Here is a 23,974-nt window from a genome sequence, read left to right on the forward strand (position 1 = left end):
CCGCTGCCCGACCGCATGACGCCCACGGGACCGTCGTCTTCGTGATCAAAGCGGCCACCGAATGCCTTTCGTTTCAGCCACGTGAGAAACAAGCGAAGCTACTGTAATGGAAAACCGGTGACGCAAAGCGGAACATGAAAACCTTCCCGTGTTATTTATTCATAAACCTGCCAGGGGGTCGCAAGGTCACATCAATGTGTACAAAGCCTCTGGATAATAAGTAGAACTTTCCCACACAAATTGTAAACTATTCGGCCTGAGCTGCCTTCTGTTATTTACTTTGGACTCTGTGCTCCACTAGCTGAGCAAAGTCTGTGGAACTCCGAGCCCGACTTGGGTTTCTATTCCATCAGTTTTATATTACGGACCTACACTTTTTACACATCTATAGACCGGTAGCAGAAGTTTAAAGTTGATTCTAAAGCTGCCAGGGGAGTGAGTGGAGGGAAATTAGCTGATTCATGACAGGGTTCAGTCAGAAGACCATTACAATCGTCAAGTTTACGTGAGACAAAAGATGGATGGGCTTTTCTCAATCTGCCAGGCTCATGCAAGCTTTCTGTCTGGATCTTTTCTGCAGCTGGTAGAAGGCGGTTTTAGTGACTGATTTTATATAAAGGTCAGAATCTATCTGCACATTGGGGTTTCGGAGTTGGTCTGTTTTTTAGAGTGACTCCAGGGGATTACTGAGTGTAAATCTGATTTATGAAAGCTTCATTGAGAGTTTTTATTTTAAACTTACGAAAATGTCAAGTCCAACAATGCTGAATGCTTGCAATTTGCACGGACTCAATGTAACTGACATATAAACGCTGCAGTGTAGCCCGAATGTGTACTGAGAACGGATACGATGCTAATGTGCTAACAGTTTTAATGCTAACATGTACCAACTTAACATTCAGAAACCACAAACGATTAAGGATTTAATTGGGTCTTGTGGTCAGGTACTATTTTGAAGGAGACTGGCTCAAATGTCGCTGAAAGGGAGATTGATACAAAGTTTATATCCTGTCCGGAAGTCAGTAGTAGTACCAATAAACCTTTAGAAAATGCTAACAAGCAAAACTTGATACAGTATGTTGGTAGTAAAACAGATTGAGCTACGAGTTCTAAGAACTGATAAAATGCTACCATGCTACTGCTTGGTATGCTAACATAAAGCAGGAGGGCAACAATTAGCACAAAGGCCAAAAATGATATATATAAAAAAAAAATATATGAACTGAATCAACAAAACTTTTCCATAATTTTCATATTCGTCATTATCGAAAAACGAGAACATTCCTTCATAACATGTTCATTCCCGAATATTGCACAATCCTATGAGATTTATAACTGCATTATCCATCAAATTCAACCATCGCCGTTACAAGTAGCGCTTCTTAAACAATTCTGTTCCAAAGTCAGGCGGGTGATTTTATGCTTGGAAATATCCTGCTGAGCAGCAGAGGTATACTGCAAAGATGGAATGAAGAGAATAAATGATATAATCAAGTTAATATTTTAATACGCTAGCCAGATTTGGAAAGCAGACCCCCACGTTGCATCAATAAGTCATAATCTACCTGCGCTACACAACCAAAGAGGGTGGAACATGCACAAGTCAGTTAATCATGTGGGAAAAAAAAATAAAAGATTTACGTGTACCGTCTTATTTTTTTTTAAATTATCGTAGATATATTAATACGTGTGTAGTGTGGACTGTAATAAAATGAGGTCACTCTTCTTTCAGGGCAGTGCAATGTGATGCAGCGCCCCCAAGTGGTCACCTAAGAAAAAAAGTCCTGTAACACTAATTCCCCTCCGTGGATATTGCGCAATCTGCGTCACTGACCAATCAGAGGCCAGAGATCTGCATAGACCAAAGCCCGTTTTTGCTCCCGCCATTTTCTCTGACAACATTGAATGGTCCAGTATAGGTTTAGTTAGCGTTTTATCGCGTATTAGGGTTATTTAACAAAAAATATGGTTAAGAGGTGTAGTCACGGACTTTGTAATAGTGACGACAGGTATCCTGAAAGGCTAGTTGGTGGAGTTCGATTCGTACCCTTTCCAAAACCGAAGACCCAGTACGAAAAATGCCTTCGATGGATCAAACTCTGTGGAAGACCGCATCATCAACTAAATCCATCAAATATCAACCGGAGCACATATGTTTGCACGAAGGTATGCCCTATATTTGATTTTCAATACATGTCTCGTATAAATGAATGAGACGTTCTCCGCTAGCATAACACCACTACGTGTGAACGATTGACACACTTATTGTTTGTTGAGCGATATTTAGCGATGATCGGACTGCACAAATGTGTCGGTTTCTTGCCGGCTTGCGGCCGAAGCTTAACCAGACGGTGTTTGCACGAAGATATGCCATAAATTTGATTTTTAATACACGTCTCGTATAAATGAATGAGACGTTCTCCGCTAGCATAACATTGCTCCGTGTGAACGATTGACTGAAATCAGAAGCATGGAGTCTGTCTCAGTTCAGAATGTATTGTATTGTATTTGCCATTTTTACCGTTTGTCTTACGTCTGCGCACGTGGTGTGACGTCACTTCAGGAGGCGTGGTTAAGTGCCCTGTACGGAGGGGTCAATTGTAACTCAATCCTCTGACTTTACTCATGCAATGTCGTCAGATTTATGTTATATATCACAATCTTAGTTATAAATTATCCCAACGCTAACTAGCTCACTATGTATTGTTTTATTGGCACGCGATCCCCATATGTAGGTTTGCCCATTTTAAACACGCAACAACATAATTTATTACATATTACTTTTGCAGATCTTCACCACAAAGAGAAGACAACAGCCAAGAAGGTCGCACAAACGTTAATTTTTGAGGTGAGAACGTTTTAATAAGGTAGTAAAATTGTTTATAAAAACTAGTATCCAAAAGTAATATTTGCGTCACTTCAACACAGCTTCATAATTCCAAAAACAACAATTCCAATTAAAAATTGTATCACCCCCCCACCAAAAAAAGTGGTCCTGTTCCTTTGAGAGCATAATCCAGTATTAGAGTTAACACTAAGAGGTAATATCGTAAAATAGTAATTTACCAAGCATTTACCGCCGAGGATGAGATTTGAATTAATTCCTTAAAGTAGAGGTATTCACACACAGGCATAACAAATGATCAGTAACTGCAAAAAGAGCTTATTAAACATAAATTTGGCCCGAGTTCAAATTTTTCCAAGTATACCTTTGCTGAGGCTTCTCCGAGCATGGGGCGGGGGGGTTGTAATTATCCCCATCTCGTACACAATGAGGGCAAAACCTGAGCAATTACACAGTAGTTACAAACCGCATCGTTACTTGGTACCTTTGAGGATTTGGAACAAGTTAGCTTGAGCTCCGACGTAAGCACAGTTGTGGATTTAAAAAATATATATATCTATATTTGTTTTTCTATTTAAAAACTGAACAGGATTCCCCTTTAAAGATTTCCAAATCACTAACGGGTCATGCCACTCACTGTCTGTCAACTGACACTTGTGCGTGATATTCCTTCCGGTCTCGATTCTGCAGCCGTAGTGTGACGAGAAAACGTCAAGTAATATTCCTCGGTCCAATCCATGTAAAAAGTCAGCGGTGGCCATGACAAAGGTGACAGTAACAGCTGGAAGAAGACGAGGACGTTGAGGAGGGGGGGGGGGAGAAAAAAAAAAAAAAAAAAAAAAAAATCTGTGGCACTCACTCCCGTTTGGATAAAATTGGCGTCGTCCCGCCCGCCTCTCCCCTCCCGCCTGTCTGTCGTCTTAGTAGTTGAGGAGCCGCTCCCTTTCGGTCCCGACGAGGCGCCTGTTGGCCGCGAACACCTTCGCTTTGTTTGCCGAGGGACCTGCCGCAGTGACACGCGCTCAATAAACAGCAGATTTCAAAAGAAAGCACCCGTACACACCTTTTCCCACCTTTAACGAGAACGCTTGATGCCCAATATTCTTGCGTGTGCTTTGTTAACGTCTTGTTTATAGAAAAAGTTTTGCCACCGTATCCCGTAGCACAGAAGTATGACGAATACGGCAGATTGTTGTCACATGCACAAGACGACAGTAAGTGTGAGAAATTCCTTCAGCTGTCTGCGTCTTTGCAGCGTCCCTTAACAAGTTTTTTTGCTCAACAACAGAGTAGATATTCTATTATAATTGCACGGAACGTAATTTCCGGCCTATAAACCGCGACTTTTTCCACACGCTTTCAACCCTGCATCTTATGCGGTGATGCGGCTAATTTGTGCATTTTTTCCCCCCCAACAGTCGCAAGGGGGCACTCGAGCGGAAAAGTTAAGAGTGAGACCGGTGGAATATATGTGCCGAGGAAGTGACTTTTACCGATCCGGCCCTGTTAGCGCTGCGCTAGCATTAGCATTAGTGCGGCACTAGCGTTAGCGTTAAACCAGGGCTCAGCAACCTTTTTGAGGCTGAGGGCTAATTCGTGAGCACCGATCATATGAACGGCTACGTGACCTGTTTGCGGCAAATTTCAGACTCAGTTCATTACACGTACATAAAATATTTTTGTTTTAATCTATTGTAGTAAATGGCATCACAGGTATTTTAACATTTTAATTCACGTAAGCAAGTCAGATTCAGAATTTAAAGCACAAATAATAGTAACATTTTGTGGCCTGTGGCATTTTTAGAACATACCTCGCGGGCGCCTTATATGGTCCTTGCCGGCTACCAATCGCCCGCGGGCACCGCATTGGTGACCCGTGCGTTAAACTCTCTGTGTACCGTCTTTCTTTATAAATATCTCGTGTTTCAACGTGGGCACTTGCGGCTTTTACACAGCTGCCCCGTATGCATGTACCAAATGGTATTTCCTATACAAATGTACTGGGTGAGACTTATAACCAGGTGCGCTCTGTTGGCCGGTGTGACGGTCTGAGCGCTCGCTTGTGAGACATCCGTAGCGAAATGCACGCGGAGCAAAAATGAACACGCGGAATAAGCATGGATGGGGAAGTTTCAGACTGGCACAGAAGTAGAAAAAGTAGAAAAATTAAAAAAGAAAAATTCTAGATGCATGCGCATTAACCTGAAGAAGACCTTTCAGCACCGGGAGCGCTCAGACCGTCACACCGGGAATTACAGTACTTTGTCGCAGCTGCAGTCACTCTTATTTTTGTTTTGACAGGGGTGTGTAGACTTTTTAAAGGCATCCCACGTGCATCAGGGCTCGGGGACTGACCTGCGTAGCTGAGCAGCACGGGCAGAAAGATGAGGCCGTGCGCGGCACCCAGGAGCACGATGGCCAGGTACATGCGGAAATAGAAGACCTGGAAGATCTGAGACTTGGACAGCGCCAGGATGAGGATGCCGCCGAACTTTGTCAGCGTGATCCCGCTGAACACCTGCGATGAAGAAGTATCAATATTAGTTCTCCATTTTGGAGAAAAGTACAACTCTATAGGCATCCAATCAGTTACGTTAAACATTTGGCACTTTTATATGACTTAAAAAATAAAATTGTTTGATTTCTTTGATGTCTCTGGTGCAGGGTGGAGGCACGTGCTCCCTCTGAGCTTGTTTTACCTCCCCAAAATCCATATCCTCACCGCTACTATCCTATAATTGTGCAACCGGGGAGCGTCTTTGCCCATCTCTGAGGCCAGTAACATTTACCACCCATTGGAGAGTGAAATTTGGAAAAAGAAAAAAAAAACAACGACGACGAGCTCACGCTAGCGACGAGCCAAGGCGACTGACAAGCTAACGCTAGTGACGAGCTAACGTTAGTGAGGCCTACATTGGACAGCAAGGACACTGACCAACCATTGAGAGTGATATTAAATAATCAACGACGAGCTAACACTTGGAAAGTGGGTGTTCGAGAGGAAGATGCGCGAGATAGGCTTCGATGGAAAAAAATGACACGCTGTGGTGACCCCTAACAGGACAAGCCGAAATAAAAAGAAGTATGACTTCATTCCAAATAAGCTATTGGCCTCAGCAGAGGAACTTCTAAGTGAGTCTAAGTCCAAGGTCTTTTTAGGTTTTAAACCTGGCAAAAAAATAAAAACAAAAGAAAATGTGTTGGAAATGGACTTCAAAAAAAAAAAAAATAACATTTTACATTGTTATATAAACAAAATTTTATAACTTGGAGAACAATTGATAGTCAAAAATCAAATGTGCGGGAAAATAAATAAATATTCACCCTCAAGTTTAGAATTTTTAGTATTTTCATGTCCTCATACGAAACGTGGGTAACTATTTATTTACACTTACTGTGACATTAAGGACTGTTAAATGTTACTTGAAACCTTGCCTCAATCAAAAATGTTATGATAGTGACAACGGGACCCTGGAATGTGCGTGTTTTTGATTAGTATTCACAAACTATCGATACTGAGCTATTGCTGAAAAACAATACCACAATATGCTGCTGGAGTTTTGGCTAATAGGAAAGTAGTACTTGTTGCAAAATTGGAAGTATGTTAAAGTGATGGGCATAGATTGGTTGAAGATTTTCTTTTTTTTCTTGTCAGGAAAAAGTTGTTCGGAAAGTTACGGAAGGTCTTCGCCACGTTTATGTTAAAACGCTTGAAGTTACAGAGGATTTCATTTGCTTGACTATTTCAGGGGTAGTAAAAGGGACGTACACAACCACTCACTGCAAACTATTGATGAAATTAATGTAAGATTTCTTAAAAATAATACTGAAATGTTTCGGGATCAAAGGGATATGTGGGATATTTACCATCCGAGATTAGCTATTCTAAACATTTTACGGTCTGTACTCTGTTTAGCAGTACTTCCGGGTGAAAATAAATTGTTTTAAAATCAGGTCAAAACGGAGGAGAGAAAGCATCCAGCAACAGTTTGCATTCAACGTTTTCGTTAAACTTACCGAGCTGCCCATGTGAGCTAACGCCTCCTCGGCTCGTGCCACTCTGCTCTTCTTCATGCTGATGGAAAACGCTCGAACCAGATGGCTGCAGAACTCAACGGAGATCCCGCAGGCCTGCAGAAGGAAACGTCGTGTGACAAAAACGACTCGGAAACTGCCGCGACAGTCACGTGCGCGCGCGCTGGCGTACTCACCATGACCAGATTGACGAGCGAGACAGCGTTGAGGCTGATGTTCCACAGCCACATGACGCCGAACATGTTGACCAGGATCATGGCGATGGTGACAGACACTAGCACGGCCGACCACAGCTCGAAGCCCAGCAGCACGGCCGTCACCACGAAGATGGCGCCCAGCGACACGCTCAGGTTGAAGGCCGTGTCGTACGCGATGGTCAGGTACTGCTCGTAGAACACGTAGAAGACGCTGCGGAGGAGGTGTTGCTTAGCGGTTAGTACATGATTACGCGACATATACACCCAATACATAAAAGTTCATCATTTGGGCTCCTGCAATAATGTTTTTTTAGTCCATAGTGCAGATTTACATTGATAGCAGATGGGTGTTAAATCACAGGGGGTTACATTCAAAGAGACAGTGTTCTTTTTTTACCCCAAGATCTACTTTTCAAGCAGCTAGCCTCGCGCCAGCTACCGACAGGGGGCTGTGAGATGCTCACAAAACAGTTTTAAGGTTAATGATATGTTGCCTCCTATATTTAAAAAAAGATAATTAGCTTTTTGTCCACTGTATTGTCTGCGCTTTCATCCTGGATCAGGCTGTGCCAAGGTGGAATTTTAAAATGACACACCATCTCATCCTGCACTTTCTACTTTGGCTTCACACGAGACCTTCCCCGCTCGGAAAAAGAAAATCTCGTCCAGTTGAACCACTTTTTCTTCGATTATTCACATACACCGACAGTCATTGCATCTTAAAACAACAGCATTTCTTTTTTTAACTTTCTCCATTAATATCGAAAGTAAACATAATCAGCATGTCTAGCTCGTCTTTGCTCTATGTTCCCCAGACTGTGTTGCTGACTAAAGCTGCGGTGGTGGACGTTGTATAAAAGACAAAAAGACATTGATGGGCTGCGTAAGTACTGTAACGTTTGTAATTATGAGTGTACGTCTTTAAAAACCGGGGGGTGTAAGGTAAACTAGGAAAAAGTGTGGCAGAGCATCGGTGATTGTTAGAGAAAGTTCCGTGTGCTGCCTAAAAGAAACCAGTGTCTTTTTCTTTTCATTTTTTTACAGTACGTATCTGAAATGTGCTATTGGATGTAATAACCAGTCATCCCTCACTCATTGAATCAAAATGCCATAAACTGAATAGCTGGATGTTATACTTTCAATTTGTATTGGAGTATTTTTTTGCGCACAACGCAGAATATCTGCAAAGAGACTTCAGCAGCAGTGCACAATTGCGCACGCACGCAGTTTAGAGGGAACATTGGCTGATGTCTTTCTTTTTTCGATCGACGCATTGAGCAGCCCTGCTGTAAAGTGACAGTAGGGCCCACCTGTAGGCAAAAATCTTGTGGTCCACGGTCTGACTGATGTTGTCAGCCAAGACGCGGGCCATTTTCAAAGCGTCGATGTAGTCCGACGACTCCTTCAGGATGGTGTGAAAGGTCATGAAGTAGCTGGCTCCCACTCGGGTGTTGTTGGGATAGAGGTCCACTGCTGTGGCGTACGCTGCGTGGCCGCTGCAGAGAAAACAAATCACAGTCAAGTTGGTGATAGGAAACTCAAAAAAAAAAAAACCCACACACACACAAAAAACGCAGCATCTGGAATTACCCCTTTCCACACTTGACATTGGGATTGTCCGACAGGAACATGGGAAGAAAGTGCATGAAGTCATCACCCACGGGCCTCTGCTTCCCGCTTTCCGTCATAGGTCGACAGTGCACGCACGATGGGTCCACTACTACAAAGTAAGAAGCCAGCGGGAATACAATTAAACTGCATTCTACAGATACGTTATAGGATGGTGTAGTTGTTAAGAAGGGATTTTTTTTTGTACAGTTTTTCCACACGCATGACGCAGTGCTTCTGGTTTTCTAGGTCAAGCAAACACTTATTGGCTTAAGCAAGATGTCCCGATGGTACAGTACGAAGTAACTGTGTGGTTTTTACCTTGACAACATCTTTTGTGTGAAGAGACAAAAGTACTGTAATTTCTGGCCTATAATCCGCGACTTTTTTCTACAAGCTTTCAACCCTGCGGTTTATGCGGTGAAGCGGCTAATCTGTGCATTTTTTTTTCTCTCTAACGCCCGCAAGGGGGCACTCGAGTGGAAAAGATAAGAGTGAGACAGGTGGAATATATGTGCCGACGAGGTGACTTTTACCGGTCCGGCCCCGTTAGCGCGGCGCTAGCGGGTTACTACCATGTCTCGGTGATTTTTACCGGTATGTTTTTTTTTTAACCGGCCCTGTTAGCGCGGGGCTAGCGTTAGCGTGGCGGTGCTAGCGTTAAACTCTCTGTGTAGTGTCTTTCTTTGTAAAAATCTCGTGTTTCAATGCGACCACTTGCGACTTTTACATATTACAGTAAGTGGAGGGAAAAGTCAGCCGGAGAGTTGTTGACATTGGATAAAGATTTACCCGAAGCATTACAGAAGTCGCCGGTGGTATTGTAGTAACGGCAGCAGGTGGACCGTGGCTTCACCCAATCGAAGTAGTCGTCCAGCCAAGAGGAAGGCGTGTAGGCGATTGTGGAGCTGAAAGATTTCAAGAAATAAAAAGGCATTCACTGCTGTTGCTAACATATTTGAATAGGTTACATTTATTTATTTATTTATTTATTTTTATGTGAAACGTACTAGTTGCTGATGAGCGACGCAGAGTAGATCTGCTGCACCAGGGAGTTGTTGTTGCAGCCCACGCCGCCACACACCGAGTTCTGACCCTCCAGGCTGCTGTAGTTCAGACCGTCCTCCACTACAAAATACACCGGCGCTCCCGTGTGGAGATACTGGCTCAGGTTCTTGAAGTACTCCAGCACGTACGAGTCCTGGTTGAGGACACGGACCGTCAGGGGTGACAGACGCAGCGATGAAATGGAGGAGTCATAGGAGTGTGTGTGTGTGTGTGTGTGGGGGGGTGTAATAATAATAATAATAATAATTTTAAAATCAACAGTTTGATGTGGATGAAAGAGTCAACTCAATTCTCCTCTTTTGTTGGTTTTAAAAATCGCTCAACGACAAAGTAACAAATTCTCAAGATACTCCCTGACTAATAGACGATATTCAAGAGACATAGAAAGTACAAGTAATTATGTCATTGAATTTTACTTGGGGGGAAAAAAACCCACTTCATTTTCATAATTTTAAAATATAATACGTTGTATGCAAATTGGGTACTTGTTTCCTGGAAAATTAAGACAACTTACATTTTTTGGTACTAATTTTTTTACATTAGATTTAAAGCTTGATTCTCAACATTATTCAAATAATTTTCTTTATTCAAAATATATTATTGATTTTCTGGGAAAAAAACCCAACTTTTTATTAGTTTAAAACACTGCTTTATTTTTATGACTTTTTTTTATCCTTTACTTTTCTCTGACTTTATTCACATAATTTTAATTTTGCAATCACTTATTTCTAGTAATGTTACTTTTTTTGTTTTGAATTTATTCCTGGGAAATTAAGACGACAGTATTTTTAAACACTAACCTTTTAACACTTCATTTATTCTTGCTATATTTACAACTACTTTTTACTCATTTAATTTAAAGATTTATTCTCAATATTACAAATTTATTCTCAGAGTAAGCCTTGGCACTGATGTGAAAAATTTGTTGAAATTTTTTTCATCATAAAACAACTACCTGGTATTCTTGATTTATACTCCAACTGTATTCACATTCTTGGGGAAAAATACTACATGAATTTCTAAAAGAAACGCTTATCACATTTAAATGTTGATTGAATATTGACAATTACAAAAGTTCCACATGGGTTTTGTAATTATTATTAGACATTTGTTCTGATTATTCTTTAATATTACGTCTTTATTCTTATAACGTTACAAGTTTATCTTGAAGGAAAAAAAAAACCCTACTTTCTCCTCATCATTTTACAAATTTTACTTTATTATAGTTCCGAAAAAATGTGTATGGTAGGTAGTGCGTGTTTTTGCCGTCTTCCGGCTTGGAGTGGAATAATATCAGCATTAGTATGGAATATTTTTTCAGCGTCATTGTAATTTGAACACTGTTTTTGTCGTGCTTGCATGGTAGCTTCTTCTAAGTGCCACTTTGTGATATTAACAGGGGGTGACTTACATCAGGCATGGAGAGCTGCTGGTCCAGTCCGACCTCAACTTTATTGACCACAGCTATACTGAAGGAGAGTGCGCCCACAAATACAGCCACCTGCACAGAGATGATTTATAAACAGTGACAGCTCAAATCACAACTTGTGCTTGTGACCAAAAAGGAAGGCACGTGTTGCGCGCACTTACAACAACGGGCCGCACCCACTCTTTGAGGAGGAACGGCGCGTAGAACTTCTTGAAAAAGCGGAAGAGGACGCTGTCCGTCTTTGGTGCCTGATCTTCGGGCAGCTTCACGCAGCAAATGATATCCAGCCGATTCGCCTTTTTTTTTTTTTTTGGACGGCAAAATTGAGGACTTTTTGCTCCAATCGTTCAGAACGCGTTCGGGCTCACCTCCTGTCGTTTCAGGTCCAAGCCCAGAAGGCTCACAAAGCAGCTGATCTGCAACAGGAAATCAATGAAAACAGCCAGGCCAGCAAAGAGGGAGAAGGTCCTGACCGCGGGCATGTTGGACAGCGCCCCTGCAGGACAACAATATCATCAGCATGGAATGAGAAGACGCATATTCCCGCTTATACATCGGATTCATTATCATATGTGTTGTATTTGTATACCAAGGAAGAAGGCCACCGTCTCAGAGAAGGAGGACAGGAACATGCTGGGCGCGACGTCTCCGAGGATGCGACCGATCTGCTGGTGGAGTTCCTCCTGAGGCATCCGCTCGTCTCGCTGACACACACACAAAAAGTTTTTTTTTTTTTTAAGGCCACGATGGACATGAGCAGGTGGTGGATTCAACCACGTGCAGATACCTGGTACGTCTGCACGATGATGAATATGTTGTCCACGCCGACGGCCAGCACCAGGAAGGGGATGACCTCGATGACGATGAGGGTGAGCGGGATGCCGACGTAGCTGAAGATGCCCAGCGAGGACGCCACTGAGCTCAGCACGATTAGGATGCCCGCGATGCCCAGAGAAATCTTGGAGTCCACCTACGTGAGTGCAAGCATGCAATCAACTTTATTATAACAATGACAAGTATGCTCGCATTTAATATTTAGTATTTATTGTTTTTCAGAAACATTTTTGAAGGTTTTGATCAAGTTACATCGTCGAACAATTATCTTGAATGTTGAACTCTGTTCAAATGTTTTTCCTCGACAAAATAAGTCTCCACATTTTGCTGCCCTTTATGAAAATGATTTCATTTCTGTTGAGTTTTTAACAATGTATTTATTCTCAAAATCCCCATGATTTTTTTTTTTTTGCCTCTCAAATCCTGGCTTTGCCAAATGCTTTGTCCTGATCCATTTTTTCTCCACCTCCTCGTGTTGGCTTATTTTATTTCCCTGCTTCATATGATAAGTGCTTTGAGATGACAAAAGTAGTGAATTGGTGCTATTCAAAAGCAACTGGACCGCGTATTTCCCTTCCTCTGCTGCTCCCTTTTTGCGAGCCTCGCCGCATGTCACGCGCCACCTGGTCGAGCCGATTTTATTGAACCTGCGCCGCTTGATGTGAACTCGTGACACAGCGGGCGCTTACCAGCAGTCTCCTGCAGCTGTTTATGTGTCCCAGCGCCAGAGAGATGTAGACGAACATGATGGCGTAGCTGAGGACGACGGTGCTGATGTCGCTGTTGCTCTCCCGGTTAATTTCGTCCTCAATGCTCCTCTCGGCGCTGAAGGCGATAGTCAGGTTGGGGTTGTGGAACTCCTTCATGAAGCGGATGAATCTGGAGTGCGCACATGCACAAACGTTAGTAAACCAGATTAAAGGCAACATGACATATGCCGTTTTTCACAATTTAGAACAGTTCTCACAATACAACAAAGAACAAAAACTACAAGACATGACTATTTTTCTAGAGTCGCTGAAATTAGACTCTGTTAACAACTTGACTTAATATTCAAATATGTGCTGCTAGCAGTTAGCTAATATTAATTTGCTCTACATACTTTTGCTTTTGAGAGGCTAGTCTTATTTTTAAAAAGGCACGTTTCATTACATATCCCCATTAAAATTAACAAAAATTCTTACTCCTTTTCCCATGCCAGAGCTTTGCCCAGCCTGACCGTGTCGTTGAGGTAGTTGTTGATTGGGAAGGTGATGACAAGAGCGCTCGCATTGTTGTAGTTGGTGGCTGGCGTGTGGAAACAAAGCATGAGAAAATGATTAAAAAAGCAAAATGAAAAGCTATCTGCTTCCTTGACAAATAAGCTTCTCATAAGCAGCTCTTAATACGGGAAACACATGGAAGAAGCCCTTCTTCAGGAAAGGGAGGGTTGGTCCAACAGACTTATAAGAAAAGACAGAACATTTGATGTTGCTCTTATAATGCATCTATGAGATGACCCAGTTTATCAGAACTGTTTGCCCAACATTGGCGAAGTAGTAAGGTGAGATGACACTACACAAACAGCTCGTTGACCAACATAGCGCAACATTTTAGTCCATCTATCCATTTTCTTAGCTGCTTATCCTCACAAGGATCGCGGGGAGTGCTGGTACACCCTGAACTGGTTGCCAGCCAATCGCAGGGCACAAACAGACAAACAGTCCCACTCACAATCACACCTACGAGGAATTAAGAGTGTCGAATTAATCTTGCATGTTTTTTTTGGGGGTGGGGGTTGGAGGAAACTGGTCTGCCTGAAGAAAAGCCATGCAGGCAGAGGAAGAACATGCAAACTCCACACAGGCGGGCCCAGGATTGAACCCTGGACCTCAGAACTGTGAGGCCAACGCTTTCCAGCTCATCCACCGTGCCCCCTCAGCATTTGCGTAGGCAATAAAAAAATAAAAACTACAATGGCTATATCGATTATCCAACTTTATAGGTGCAGTCAAATATACTGTCCCTGCAGTTCATTTACGGCACATAAAGCTTACAATCGTAGCCACCCAGAGCCAGCCAAGGGAAGACGGGACCTCCGAAGGTGCCGAGACAAGGATCATGGAGGAGTGTGGTGTCGTTCAGGGATGCTGGGGCGCTGTAATACAAAAATTTTTTTTTGTTCACATCCTTTTTTTTTTTTACACTACACCACGACATTACTTCTCACCTCCCTGCCAATGTAGAAGAAAGAAAAAGACGGCGGAGGCAAACCTGACACAGTAGAGGAAATGGCTGTGAAAATCGGCGTAGGTGAAGTACTCGTCGCCGAGGCTGTGATCGAGCACGGCGTGGCTATTCTGGAAGTAGTTGAGGATGCTCAAGATGGTGCAGTTGTCGTTGTACGGGGCCAGCGGGGCCAGGCAGACGTCCTTCAGCGTGACATTTTGGCCATCGTACGGGGCGACGAGCGCCTCGATGGCGAGCTGCAGGTCCAGCACCTGGTGAAATGAAATGCAATGGTAAATGAAAAATTAAATAGCTTCAACAAAGGTAGCAAATTAAATCTATCCTTCCTTTGTCAAACACCCACTTTCCCGACAACCTGTTGTCAAGACCACTAAATCCTCAGCATTGTGAAATAATGGTAAATTAAACAGAAGGGAAAAAAGGCAAAACAACAGACAATACAATAGTAAAAAAATAAAATAATCTAAATCACACAAAAAAATAGGTTCTAAGAAAACTAAACCAGAACTAAAATAACATTTTAAACTTTGATCACTGTCGGTGGAACACAAACAGTTAAGAAAAAAAATAGATGTTTCACTTTGAGCAACTTGTGAAAGAAAAACCTAAATTTGGCTCGAGGGAAGCAGCGAGAAATGAGTATTGTTAATCATACGATGACGATACGTGGCATTCAGTCATTCAATATTAAAATCCCATTGTCCGACTCACCTGATGGAGGATGCCCTTATCCAAGATGGCTCCGAAGGGGACGGGCGAGCCTCCAAAGTAGGGGTTGTAGGTGAAGGTCTCGTTGAGCGGCGTCGTGATGATGAGCTGAGCCGTCCTGAAGAAAGGCCCAAAGTGGCTGTCGAAGTAGTCCTTCTCTCGGCGCGCCTGGCTGCCGGGCGACGACCACAGCTCCACCGGGTCGGTGGTGATGCGCATGTAGACCAGACCGCCGGAGGAGGCCACCACAAAGAGCAGGCTGCCCAGGATGACCAGACCCGGGTAGCGCACGCAGAACGAACCCCACGAGCTGAAGACCACACGCAGGGTGTTCTCGAAACGCTCACCCAGCGTCTCGCAGCATGTCGCGTTCACTACGGGCACAAATTGAACGTTACTTTGTTTATGAGTCATCTCACATCGACTGAAAGTGCACTTTGTTAAGCCCAAATCCAATTACCTGCTTCAGAACGGTCGCTGTTGAGAGACAACGGGTTGTTGCTATCCAAAATGGGGCCGTACTCCGACATGATTGTCCTTTTCCTAAACAGAAGTACACCAAATGTAGTGTTGAATCCTCAGGCAAAGGGTAACGCCGCATTTTAAAAATAATCAACACTCATTTACTTCATTTGAGCGAAGTAAGAAATTGAACTTATCGTTCCAAAACTAAGAACGGGACTTTGTCCAAAAAAATGAATGAATGACAATCTGGTGGAAAAGCTATTTATGGATGGATAGAGCTAGAGAGCTAGATAGATAGATAGATAGATAGAATGTGTGCTTAGTCTAGTAGCATGAAACCTATTTTACCAAAATCATCTGATATATCTGAAGCGCTCAAGATGGAAATCATACCAAATCCCACGCATTGCAAGTTTCAATAGATTTGCATTAAAACAGCTAAACTGTTAAAAAAAATAAAGAAGCGAGACGGTGACAAATGGCCAGGAAAGAATCCAGAGTGGTCAAAAGACAATTAGGAGAGTTTAAAGATCGGCATTTTTTTTCCACTTCTTCTTCTTTTTACCTGTAGCACCACGCTGCGACCACTGTGCCGACAAACACGAACAGGAAGGCCGTGTAAAAGATCCACATGATGACGGTCATGGCGTCAATACCGATGATTGTCCAAGGAGGCGGGATGTACGGCGGAACGGGTTTGGGCCCGCATGTTGCGGAGCAATCCTGGCAGGAGCAAGGACCGGAACCGTCCTCCAGGCCTTCAGAGCAGCCGTACGTCTTGTTGTTCATGGGCGTGTAGCCAGACACTGGCGCATCTAATGTACAGTATAAAAGACAATATCGTAATTCCCGGCCTACAGAGCGCAGCTGGTTATAAGCCTGACCCAGTACATTTGTAAAGGAAATACCGAAATTTCTCAAGTATAATGCGCACCCCCAAAGTTGACCTAAAAAAAAATCTGGAAAACCCTTCTACCAACGTACAATGCGCACCACCAATTTGCCGATACCCATGTGCTCAGAATATTAGAAATGCTCTGTATTTATATTTTGTTAAGTTTGCACTTATTGTTTTTCAAAAAAAACTGTCCGTACAACAATAATTAATCATAATAATCATTGTGCATGTCCTGATGTAGCGGTAATATAATCTCGGGACAGGCCACAGGACACGCTTGTCCTGGTCCCTGTAATTGTCAGAAGAGAATCCCTCAACCAACTAAAATAATTGCTCAAAGATGGCGCAACATTTTAACAGTGTTGATAACACATATTACGGTCTTAAAAATATAAACTATTTACCACTATTTATTAAACACTGGGTTAAATATTTGTGCAACAAACTTTGGTCCATAGAGTAGTTTATCCACTGCATTACACATCCTTGGCCAAGCCTTCAAAAGAAGCATCTGAATCATCTCCAATCCGAATCCATAGCAGCTATCTTTGGTGCATCGCTGTAGAACTCATCATTGATGACTTGAAACATTTTTTAAAATCCCTTTTTTGTCTTTAAATTAAAACAAACTCATGGACAGTCATTTCTGATCTTTGGTGCAGTAGCAACAAGCATGCTACGCTAACGATCATAAAATGCAAGCTCCCTGAGGAAGTAATAGAGTTCAGGTTGGGCGCGCACATTACCCTAATATATATAAATGTGGAACAAAAGACATGGAATATCATATTGAAATGTATATGTACACATTTTTTAACAACTCTTTGTACCTGTATACGACTATACAATGTGATTGTATTTTTTATTTTTAATCCATACCTAAATATAATGTGCTTTGTTAACTTTTTGAAAATATTTTTGGAAAAATTTGCGCATTATTTTTGAGAAATTAGGGTACCAATTGGTACATACATCCGCCCCAGCTGTGTAAAAGCCACAAGTGCCCACATTGAAATCCACATTTAAACGAGATATTTACAAAGAAAGATCGTACACGGAAAGTTTAACGCTAGCGCTGAACTAACGCTAATGCTAGCACCGCTAGGGCTGAACTAACAGTGCTGGTTAAAAAAAAAAAAAACACAAAACATACCGGTAAAAATCACTGAGACACGGCAGTAACACGCTAGCACAGCGCTAACATGGCCGGACCGGTAAAAGTCACTTCCTCGGCATGTATATTCCACCGGTCTCACACTTATCTCTTCCGCTCGAGTGCCCCTTGCGGCGGTTAGAAAAAAAATGCACAAATTAACCGCATCACCGCAGAGTTGAAAGAGTCTGGGGAAAAAAAGTCGCGGCTTATGGGCCCGGAAATTACAGTAATTAACATTGACGACCGAAATAAATATGCGGTATATTCAAAGCAATGCTTACCAGAGAATATGGGTATGATAGGAAAGGGCGACTGCTCATTTCGTATGTCAAACATGTACTCGATCCAGTTGGTGGCGTTGCAGTCCTTGGCATCTTTGCCACACAGAAACGACAAGGCCTTCAGGTTGCTGGATGGCACTTGGACGTCCCGGCAGGCGTTGTACATGGCTGCAAAAGAGGGAGACGCTCCATGAAAACGGACGATTTTCCTTCCATAAAGCTTTGTGCAAGAAATGAAGAGCAGCTTCACATATAACACAAATTCCGTAGGTCATGATTAGAATGTTTGGTGTGAGGCGTGTTACTTAATATTTGGTTCTAGGCTGCTCAGATAAGCGCGCTTCGCACTCTGCTGACAATCACACGCGTCCGTGCAAACTCACCGTTGGAGAATGTTTGCCCGATGTAGTACTGAACCTCCACCACGCTGGAGCTGTTGAACTCGGTGGAATTTGAGCTTTTGAACTTGGTGGCATTCAAGAATTGACTCTGGTGAGGGCTGCACGTCAGCTCGCAGAAGAAGTTCATCAAGTTAAAGAAACACGAGGGACACCTGCAAACGCCCACATGGAAGGATATTGACGATAAAACGTGCTACGACGTGTCAGTCGACGTGGTTGGCAAAAATCTCATACCGGGACAGGAACTGGAAGGGCAGCTGGAGACTCCCTTGCAGAGTAAGCAACTGATCCACATTGCAGCATAGTTCCCGACTTCCATAGTCAAAACCGGGACACAGTTCCTGTGTCGGATGTAAACACGGAGTTCATAAAAAGTAAAACAAAATGAGAAAATACAATTAAAAAACAAAAACAAAACATAAAAATCTAATTATTACAATGAAAAGAAAATGCACAAGGGAATTCAAAAAGATTATTAAACTATAACGATAAAACTAAAAGGAAAAACAAACAGGTAAAATAAAAAAAAAAAAAAACAAATACAGAAATCATTATAATGAAATGAAGTAAAATTAAATCACAATTAAAAATACCATATAAAAAAAGGATTAAATTGTAAACAAAACTTTAAATAAATACATAATATTCAATATTACATTACAAATTATGTAAAATGGTGAAATCATAATAAAAAAACAAATAAAATGCAATCCCAAAAAAGTATTAAAATAAAACAAGGTAACCCCTCCCAAAAAATAAAAAAACACTAAAGTAATGGCATTGAAATCAATATCAAAACAAAAATGATCAAATAGATTTTACTTTTTAAAAATACACTTAAGAGAATGGTTTGATCATTCCGTATAGTTAAGAAAAATACCTTGAGGAGTTTATAGCCTTTGGGATCCAGAGGAATTGGAGGTCCGGTGTAGTTACAGTTATATTTCTTTCCGCCGACGATTTCGGACTCTGCGCACTCCCCGTACCACACGCATTTTTGGGCCTGCGCCTGTTAATACAACACAACTTAAAAGGTCAAGTGACGTCCCTATAAAAATTCTAAAATAGAGATTGTAATGAAAAATACATAACATCATTCACTTCAATGTCTATACAAAAAAATAAATGTGAACGCCGTCCGACGCGCACATCGACACATTTAGCACGCCAGTCATACGTACGTGGATCTTTTGTTACGTTATGAGAGACCGATTACGTGGTCCGCCCCAAACTATTGTTTTTTTTTTGTAGCTGTAATCACACCTATCTGTCATTTAGAACCCACAAAGCTCTTTTTTTTCCACAATGAACCGGTTCTCTTGCAAACTTATGAAGGGTAAATCCATCCTCCCGAGTGTCCAGCAATGCAACGAGCCGGCATTTTGGCTAACACGAAGGAACAACGAGCTAGCTTCCCGGAGGTAAAACTAATAGAAACAAACGAGTCCACTTTAGGCGGTCCTGCAATGTAAGTCACTTCCTGCTTCTTCTCGAAAAACAAATCCCTCGAGAGGATTTTCATGGCGGGAGTTACAAAAAGCTGTATATGTCAAAATAATGTTTTGTGGTGAAAAAACGCATGGGTCCATGTCGGCTGCCGTTTTTTCATTAATATACTAAAAATCCTGCATTTCATGACAGTGGCCCTTTAGACTCGGAAACTGCTCGTCTTTTCTACTACTATTACTACTACTACTACTCCGAAGACACCACACATCTTCGACATGCTACACCTTTAAACATGACTCTGGCTTTCGCGGTGTCATGCGACTTATTTCCATAAATATTACTAATTTATTTCACTTCTGCAAACACGTTTTGCGGTTCTACTTTGGTATTTTAAGGGTAGCACATTCTGAATGAAGACACGGCTCTGGTTTCGTCACACTGACTCAACGGCAGTTGCCAGCGACAATGGCAAACAAAAGGCAGTCCGAAAAGAGTACAGACGTCAGTCGGCGTGTCAGAGGCCGGATTTACACTACGCGAGTCTAGTTACACAATATCATTTGAACGGGATAAAAATATGGGAATACATGGTGGGGGGACTGCATATATTTAATGGAAATTGCCCACGTGGTGCGTAAATCCAAACTTAAGAGTCAAGTGTGCGCTGTGCTTTCTGCAGCTGCTAAGTCTGACCCTTCCTGTCTATTCAGCATCACGTGCTCCGTTGGAAGAAATACCTCGGGGGAGGTGGGGGGAAGTAAATTCACTTACTCCACAAAGTTTGATTTCTTTATTTTTAAAGGAGAACAAACCATACGCAATGCACACCGGCCTCGTGTTCTTGAAGCGTGCCGTGGACATGTTACGCCCACATTCAAACGCAGGAAGAGAATAACGGTTTTGCTTAAAATTAGTCGTATTGTTGATTGACCAGGCATTGGATGAGTGAGTAGAAGATGACAAAGCACATCAATGAAGCTGATCAAGATCAGATTGAATCACATTGTTTTGAAATGTGTGACGAACATACCATTTTTTTGGGCCTGCGGGGGCATTTATCCTGTTTGCAAAAGCTGCTACTACATTTCTTACAGCGGGGCAGCACATAGCGCACCATGATGCTTTGAAAGTCGTGATATTTCACTGCACGGATTTAAGAAATACTGTACTGGACAACACCAGAAGATAATGCGGCCTCCCCCCCACCCCTCCTAGGATTATCGACACCTTGTGTTAACAAAAAAACACAAAGGTCACTGAAATCACATGAAATTGACAAGACTGGAATGTGCCAAAATGCATATTGACAACGTGTCTGGGAGATTGTCCTTTAAACAAATATGACAAAACTGGAGGACGTCATATCAGCTCCGAGTTTCTCAATAAAAGAAAATAATATTAAACCTAAACTGGGAAACATGGGGGCACAGTTTTATTCTGGGGTTGCTATTCTACATACAGCATCGCGTACATTGTAATTGAAATCGAGGCATTCTCCATGATTTTTTTATTTTTTAACAATCCTGTTGGAGCACGAAAATCGCACAATGCCTGATTTGCATGCATTCAATTTTTGTAATCTTTTTCCATTATTACAGTTTTTGTCAGTTTCAATTTGAGGCCGGACGTTCACATGTGTTGGTGAATAAACACGTTTAAATTTTTTTTTGTCTCACTGTGTGAAGTCAAACCAGACTAAATCTAATCCTGTTTTAGATCACTCATGATCACCAAAATTATTTTACTTTGTTAAATGCCACCATTAAATAAAACAGAAATAAAAAGATTGAGTTTCACCCCGTACCCACCCCCTGTTCGACGACTATTTTTTTTGAGGAGAGAATATTCGACAATCACCCCTCCATTGTTTTGTTGTTTTTTTTAATAGTGCAATGAGTGCCCTTGAATACTGGAAAAGTGAAAAATTACTACAAAATTACAGTGCCCCCCACTTTCAGGGGTGTTCAACTAACCCCGAGGGTTACTTTCAGTATGATTTTTTTTTTTTTCCCAGGATGAGTTTAAAATTATTTCAGTGGCAACAAAAAGAAACATTGTCTTCCTTCAAGGTCGTTGTTAAATATACTAAATTTGTATCATAATATCAGTAAGGCGGGGGTTTGCCAATTGAAATTGAATACATTCCAAGAGTTACTTCAGCGTTTGTCAGTGCAGCTGACAAAATTCAGACAAACTCTCGAGATTCAATTTAACGAACGTGAATATCCAAGAACGCGACATTTGGAAGCCATTTGGAGAATTAAGATACTTCTTTTATGCGGCCTGTTTATTGACAAGTGTCAATGGCGACACAGACATTTATGAGGGACGTGGATAACTAAAAGCAGCTCGCATGTGCTCACTTTTCGGGACGTTTCTCGTCTACCCGCTGACCGGACGAATGTTCACGTCGAAGCTTTGGGAGCTGAGTCATGTTTTAATGTCAAAGAGATTAAGAAGGACACAAACGCCACATACCCATTTAAAATGCGCCTCCGAGAGAAATATAAGAAGCAGGAGTAGACGGAAGGCGCCTCTTTCTGGGAGGAAGCCCATTGTCGGCGTCGGAGAAGAGAAACGAAGGCGACGACAGCAGCGGCACCACGAACAAACTTTCACATATTTTTTTTTTTTGTTATGGAGCTTGAGCTCTTCTTCTTCTTCGTCTGGTCGCAGATTTTGCTCAGGGGCGGGGTCAAGCGCGAAAGTGGGTGCTGCCCCCAAGAGGCCATACTGGGAACTGTAGCCCAACAATGAAGTACGGTACTGTATTTATTTACTGTGATCATCATGTATACGCGCTATAAAACTAACTAAACGGTATTGAAAAAAAAAAGAGATACTGCAACAATATGAAGGTATTTGGATATAAACAATTCTTAAACCCCATTAGTTGCACATCTAATTTATCCTAAAAACCTTTCTCATATTATTTCTTTCAAAGTATACAACTATTTATTCGCAATGATTTGATTTACGGAAATGGACACAAAAGGTTTTTGGATTTCTTTTGTTCATAAACGCTGGGAGTACAAGATGAACGATCTAGAATTATTACAACAACAAAAATCTGTTTTGTAAGCAAAGCAAATTTACTTAACGAATTTGATGACGTTACGTGCTTCTCATGAGTAAAATTGTTAAAAAAAATAGACTAGTAGGGCTTTAAAACTATCAGTCATTTTACAGCTGCTTTTCTTCTTTGAGATCGGTTTCATGCATTCTACGCACGCACAGCGGCAAGATATTGCTTCATCACAGCTCATGTGAATGATGGATTTAAATCACTCACCAAACACTGAGTGAGACATCATGAGTGAGCGTGCATGCCGATCTAATCTGCATTGAGTCGCCATTGACTCGAAGGGCCGCGGCCGTGCCTGATAAGGTGAGTGAATCATTGCTTGAAAAAAAACAAAAAACTAAACTTTAAAGGGGAAATCCAGTGATTTTTTTGCAAGAACAATGTATCAAATAGGTCATGTAATATGTACTCTATTTTGATCATGTGATGTAAAATCCTCTCTCATTTAAGAAGATTTTTTAATCGACAAATACAAATTTTCAGGGGCGCTGCCATTTTCGTGAGTCACATGACCCACGTGGACGTATGTGGCGTATTACGTGCCGTTCCAAATGCTCGATTACATGGGAGACCATTTACGCCCAGGCCTGATTTCTCCTATTTATCCTCTTCTGATGAAAAAATAGTAGTATCGGTTGATCGGGAAGACGGAGGAATACTTCCATACAGATTTGAACCTGTGGCTATAAATGTTGAATATTTGGATGGTTCTTCAGGCGGAATGACACGGAGTGAAACTCAGCTACCAGCCTCCCCAGACGCCGAAGCTCGGCTCGCGGCCCATTGCCGGAGCTCGCTCGTCAGACTCCGCGTCATTCCCGTCCGAAGAACCATCCGCGGCTGCCATCCCGGAGCTCCGGGGGCCTTTGTTTACGCACTTATGTCGCGTGTAGGCCTCCGAGTAGTCAGACTCAGCGTCATTCCACCTGAAAAAACCATCCGAATATTCAACATTAATTATGGCCACAGGTTTAAATCTGTATCCAACTATTCCTCCATCTTCCCGATCAACCGATACCGCTATTTCTTCATCAGATCAGGATAAATCAGAGAAATCAGCGCTCGGCATTATGGTGTCCCATGTAATCGAGCGTTTGGAACGGCACGTAACACGTCACATACACCCAGGTAGATCATGTCACTCGCGAAAATGGCAGCGCCCCTGAAAATTCGTAATTGTCGATAAAAATCTTCCCAAAACACTATTAAATGAGATTTAACATCACATTGTCAAGATAGAGTACATATGACATGACCTGTTGGATCCATTGTTAATGCAAACCACT

At 42.1% G+C, this 23,974-nt stretch overlaps 1 protein-coding gene across 1 annotated transcript; it reads right to left on the reverse strand.

The window, feature by feature from the left end:
- Positions 1-2,989: 2,989 nt before the first annotated feature.
- On the reverse strand, positions 2,990-22,247 carry npc1 (Niemann-Pick disease, type C1). Its single transcript, XM_061839750.1, has 26 exons — positions 22,082-22,247; positions 19,035-19,163; positions 18,389-18,495; positions 18,137-18,306; positions 17,754-17,921; positions 15,984-16,233; positions 15,414-15,496; positions 14,957-15,327; positions 14,270-14,496; positions 14,053-14,153; positions 13,201-13,303; positions 12,706-12,895; positions 11,970-12,152; positions 11,772-11,886; positions 11,551-11,678; positions 11,344-11,478; positions 11,165-11,254; positions 9,696-9,886; positions 9,478-9,593; positions 8,668-8,797; positions 8,388-8,573; positions 7,057-7,288; positions 6,863-6,976; positions 5,201-5,363; positions 3,705-3,848; positions 2,990-3,626 (listed from the first exon to the last, which is right to left on the reverse strand). Exons 1-25 carry the CDS (start codon positions 22,157-22,159, stop codon positions 3,766-3,768), a joined length of 3,843 nt encoding a protein of 1,280 aa, XP_061695734.1. The 5' UTR covers positions 22,160-22,247; the 3' UTR covers positions 2,990-3,626; positions 3,705-3,765.
- Positions 22,248-23,974: the final 1,727 nt, after the last annotated feature.

This window comes from Syngnathoides biaculeatus, chromosome 13 (assembly GCF_019802595.1).
Source record: "Syngnathoides biaculeatus isolate LvHL_M chromosome 13, ASM1980259v1, whole genome shotgun sequence".
Lineage (NCBI taxonomy): Eukaryota > Metazoa > Chordata > Actinopteri > Syngnathiformes > Syngnathidae > Syngnathoides > Syngnathoides biaculeatus.

Excerpts from the sequence above, each read along its gene's own strand:
- npc1 (XM_061839750.1), bottom strand. The coding sequence starts at position 22,159 with ATGGGCTTCCTCCCAGAAAGAGGCGCCTTCCGTCTACTCCTGCTTCTT. Across the intron at positions 14,154-14,269 it reads CATTTCCTCTACTGTGTCAG|CGCCCCAGCATCCCTGAACG; the intron begins GTTTGCCTCCGC and ends TTTGTATTACAG. Across the intron at positions 8,798-9,477 it reads CGACTTCTGTAATGCTTCGG|TAGTGGACCCATCGTGCGTG; the intron begins GTAAATCTTTAT and ends CTTACTTTGTAG.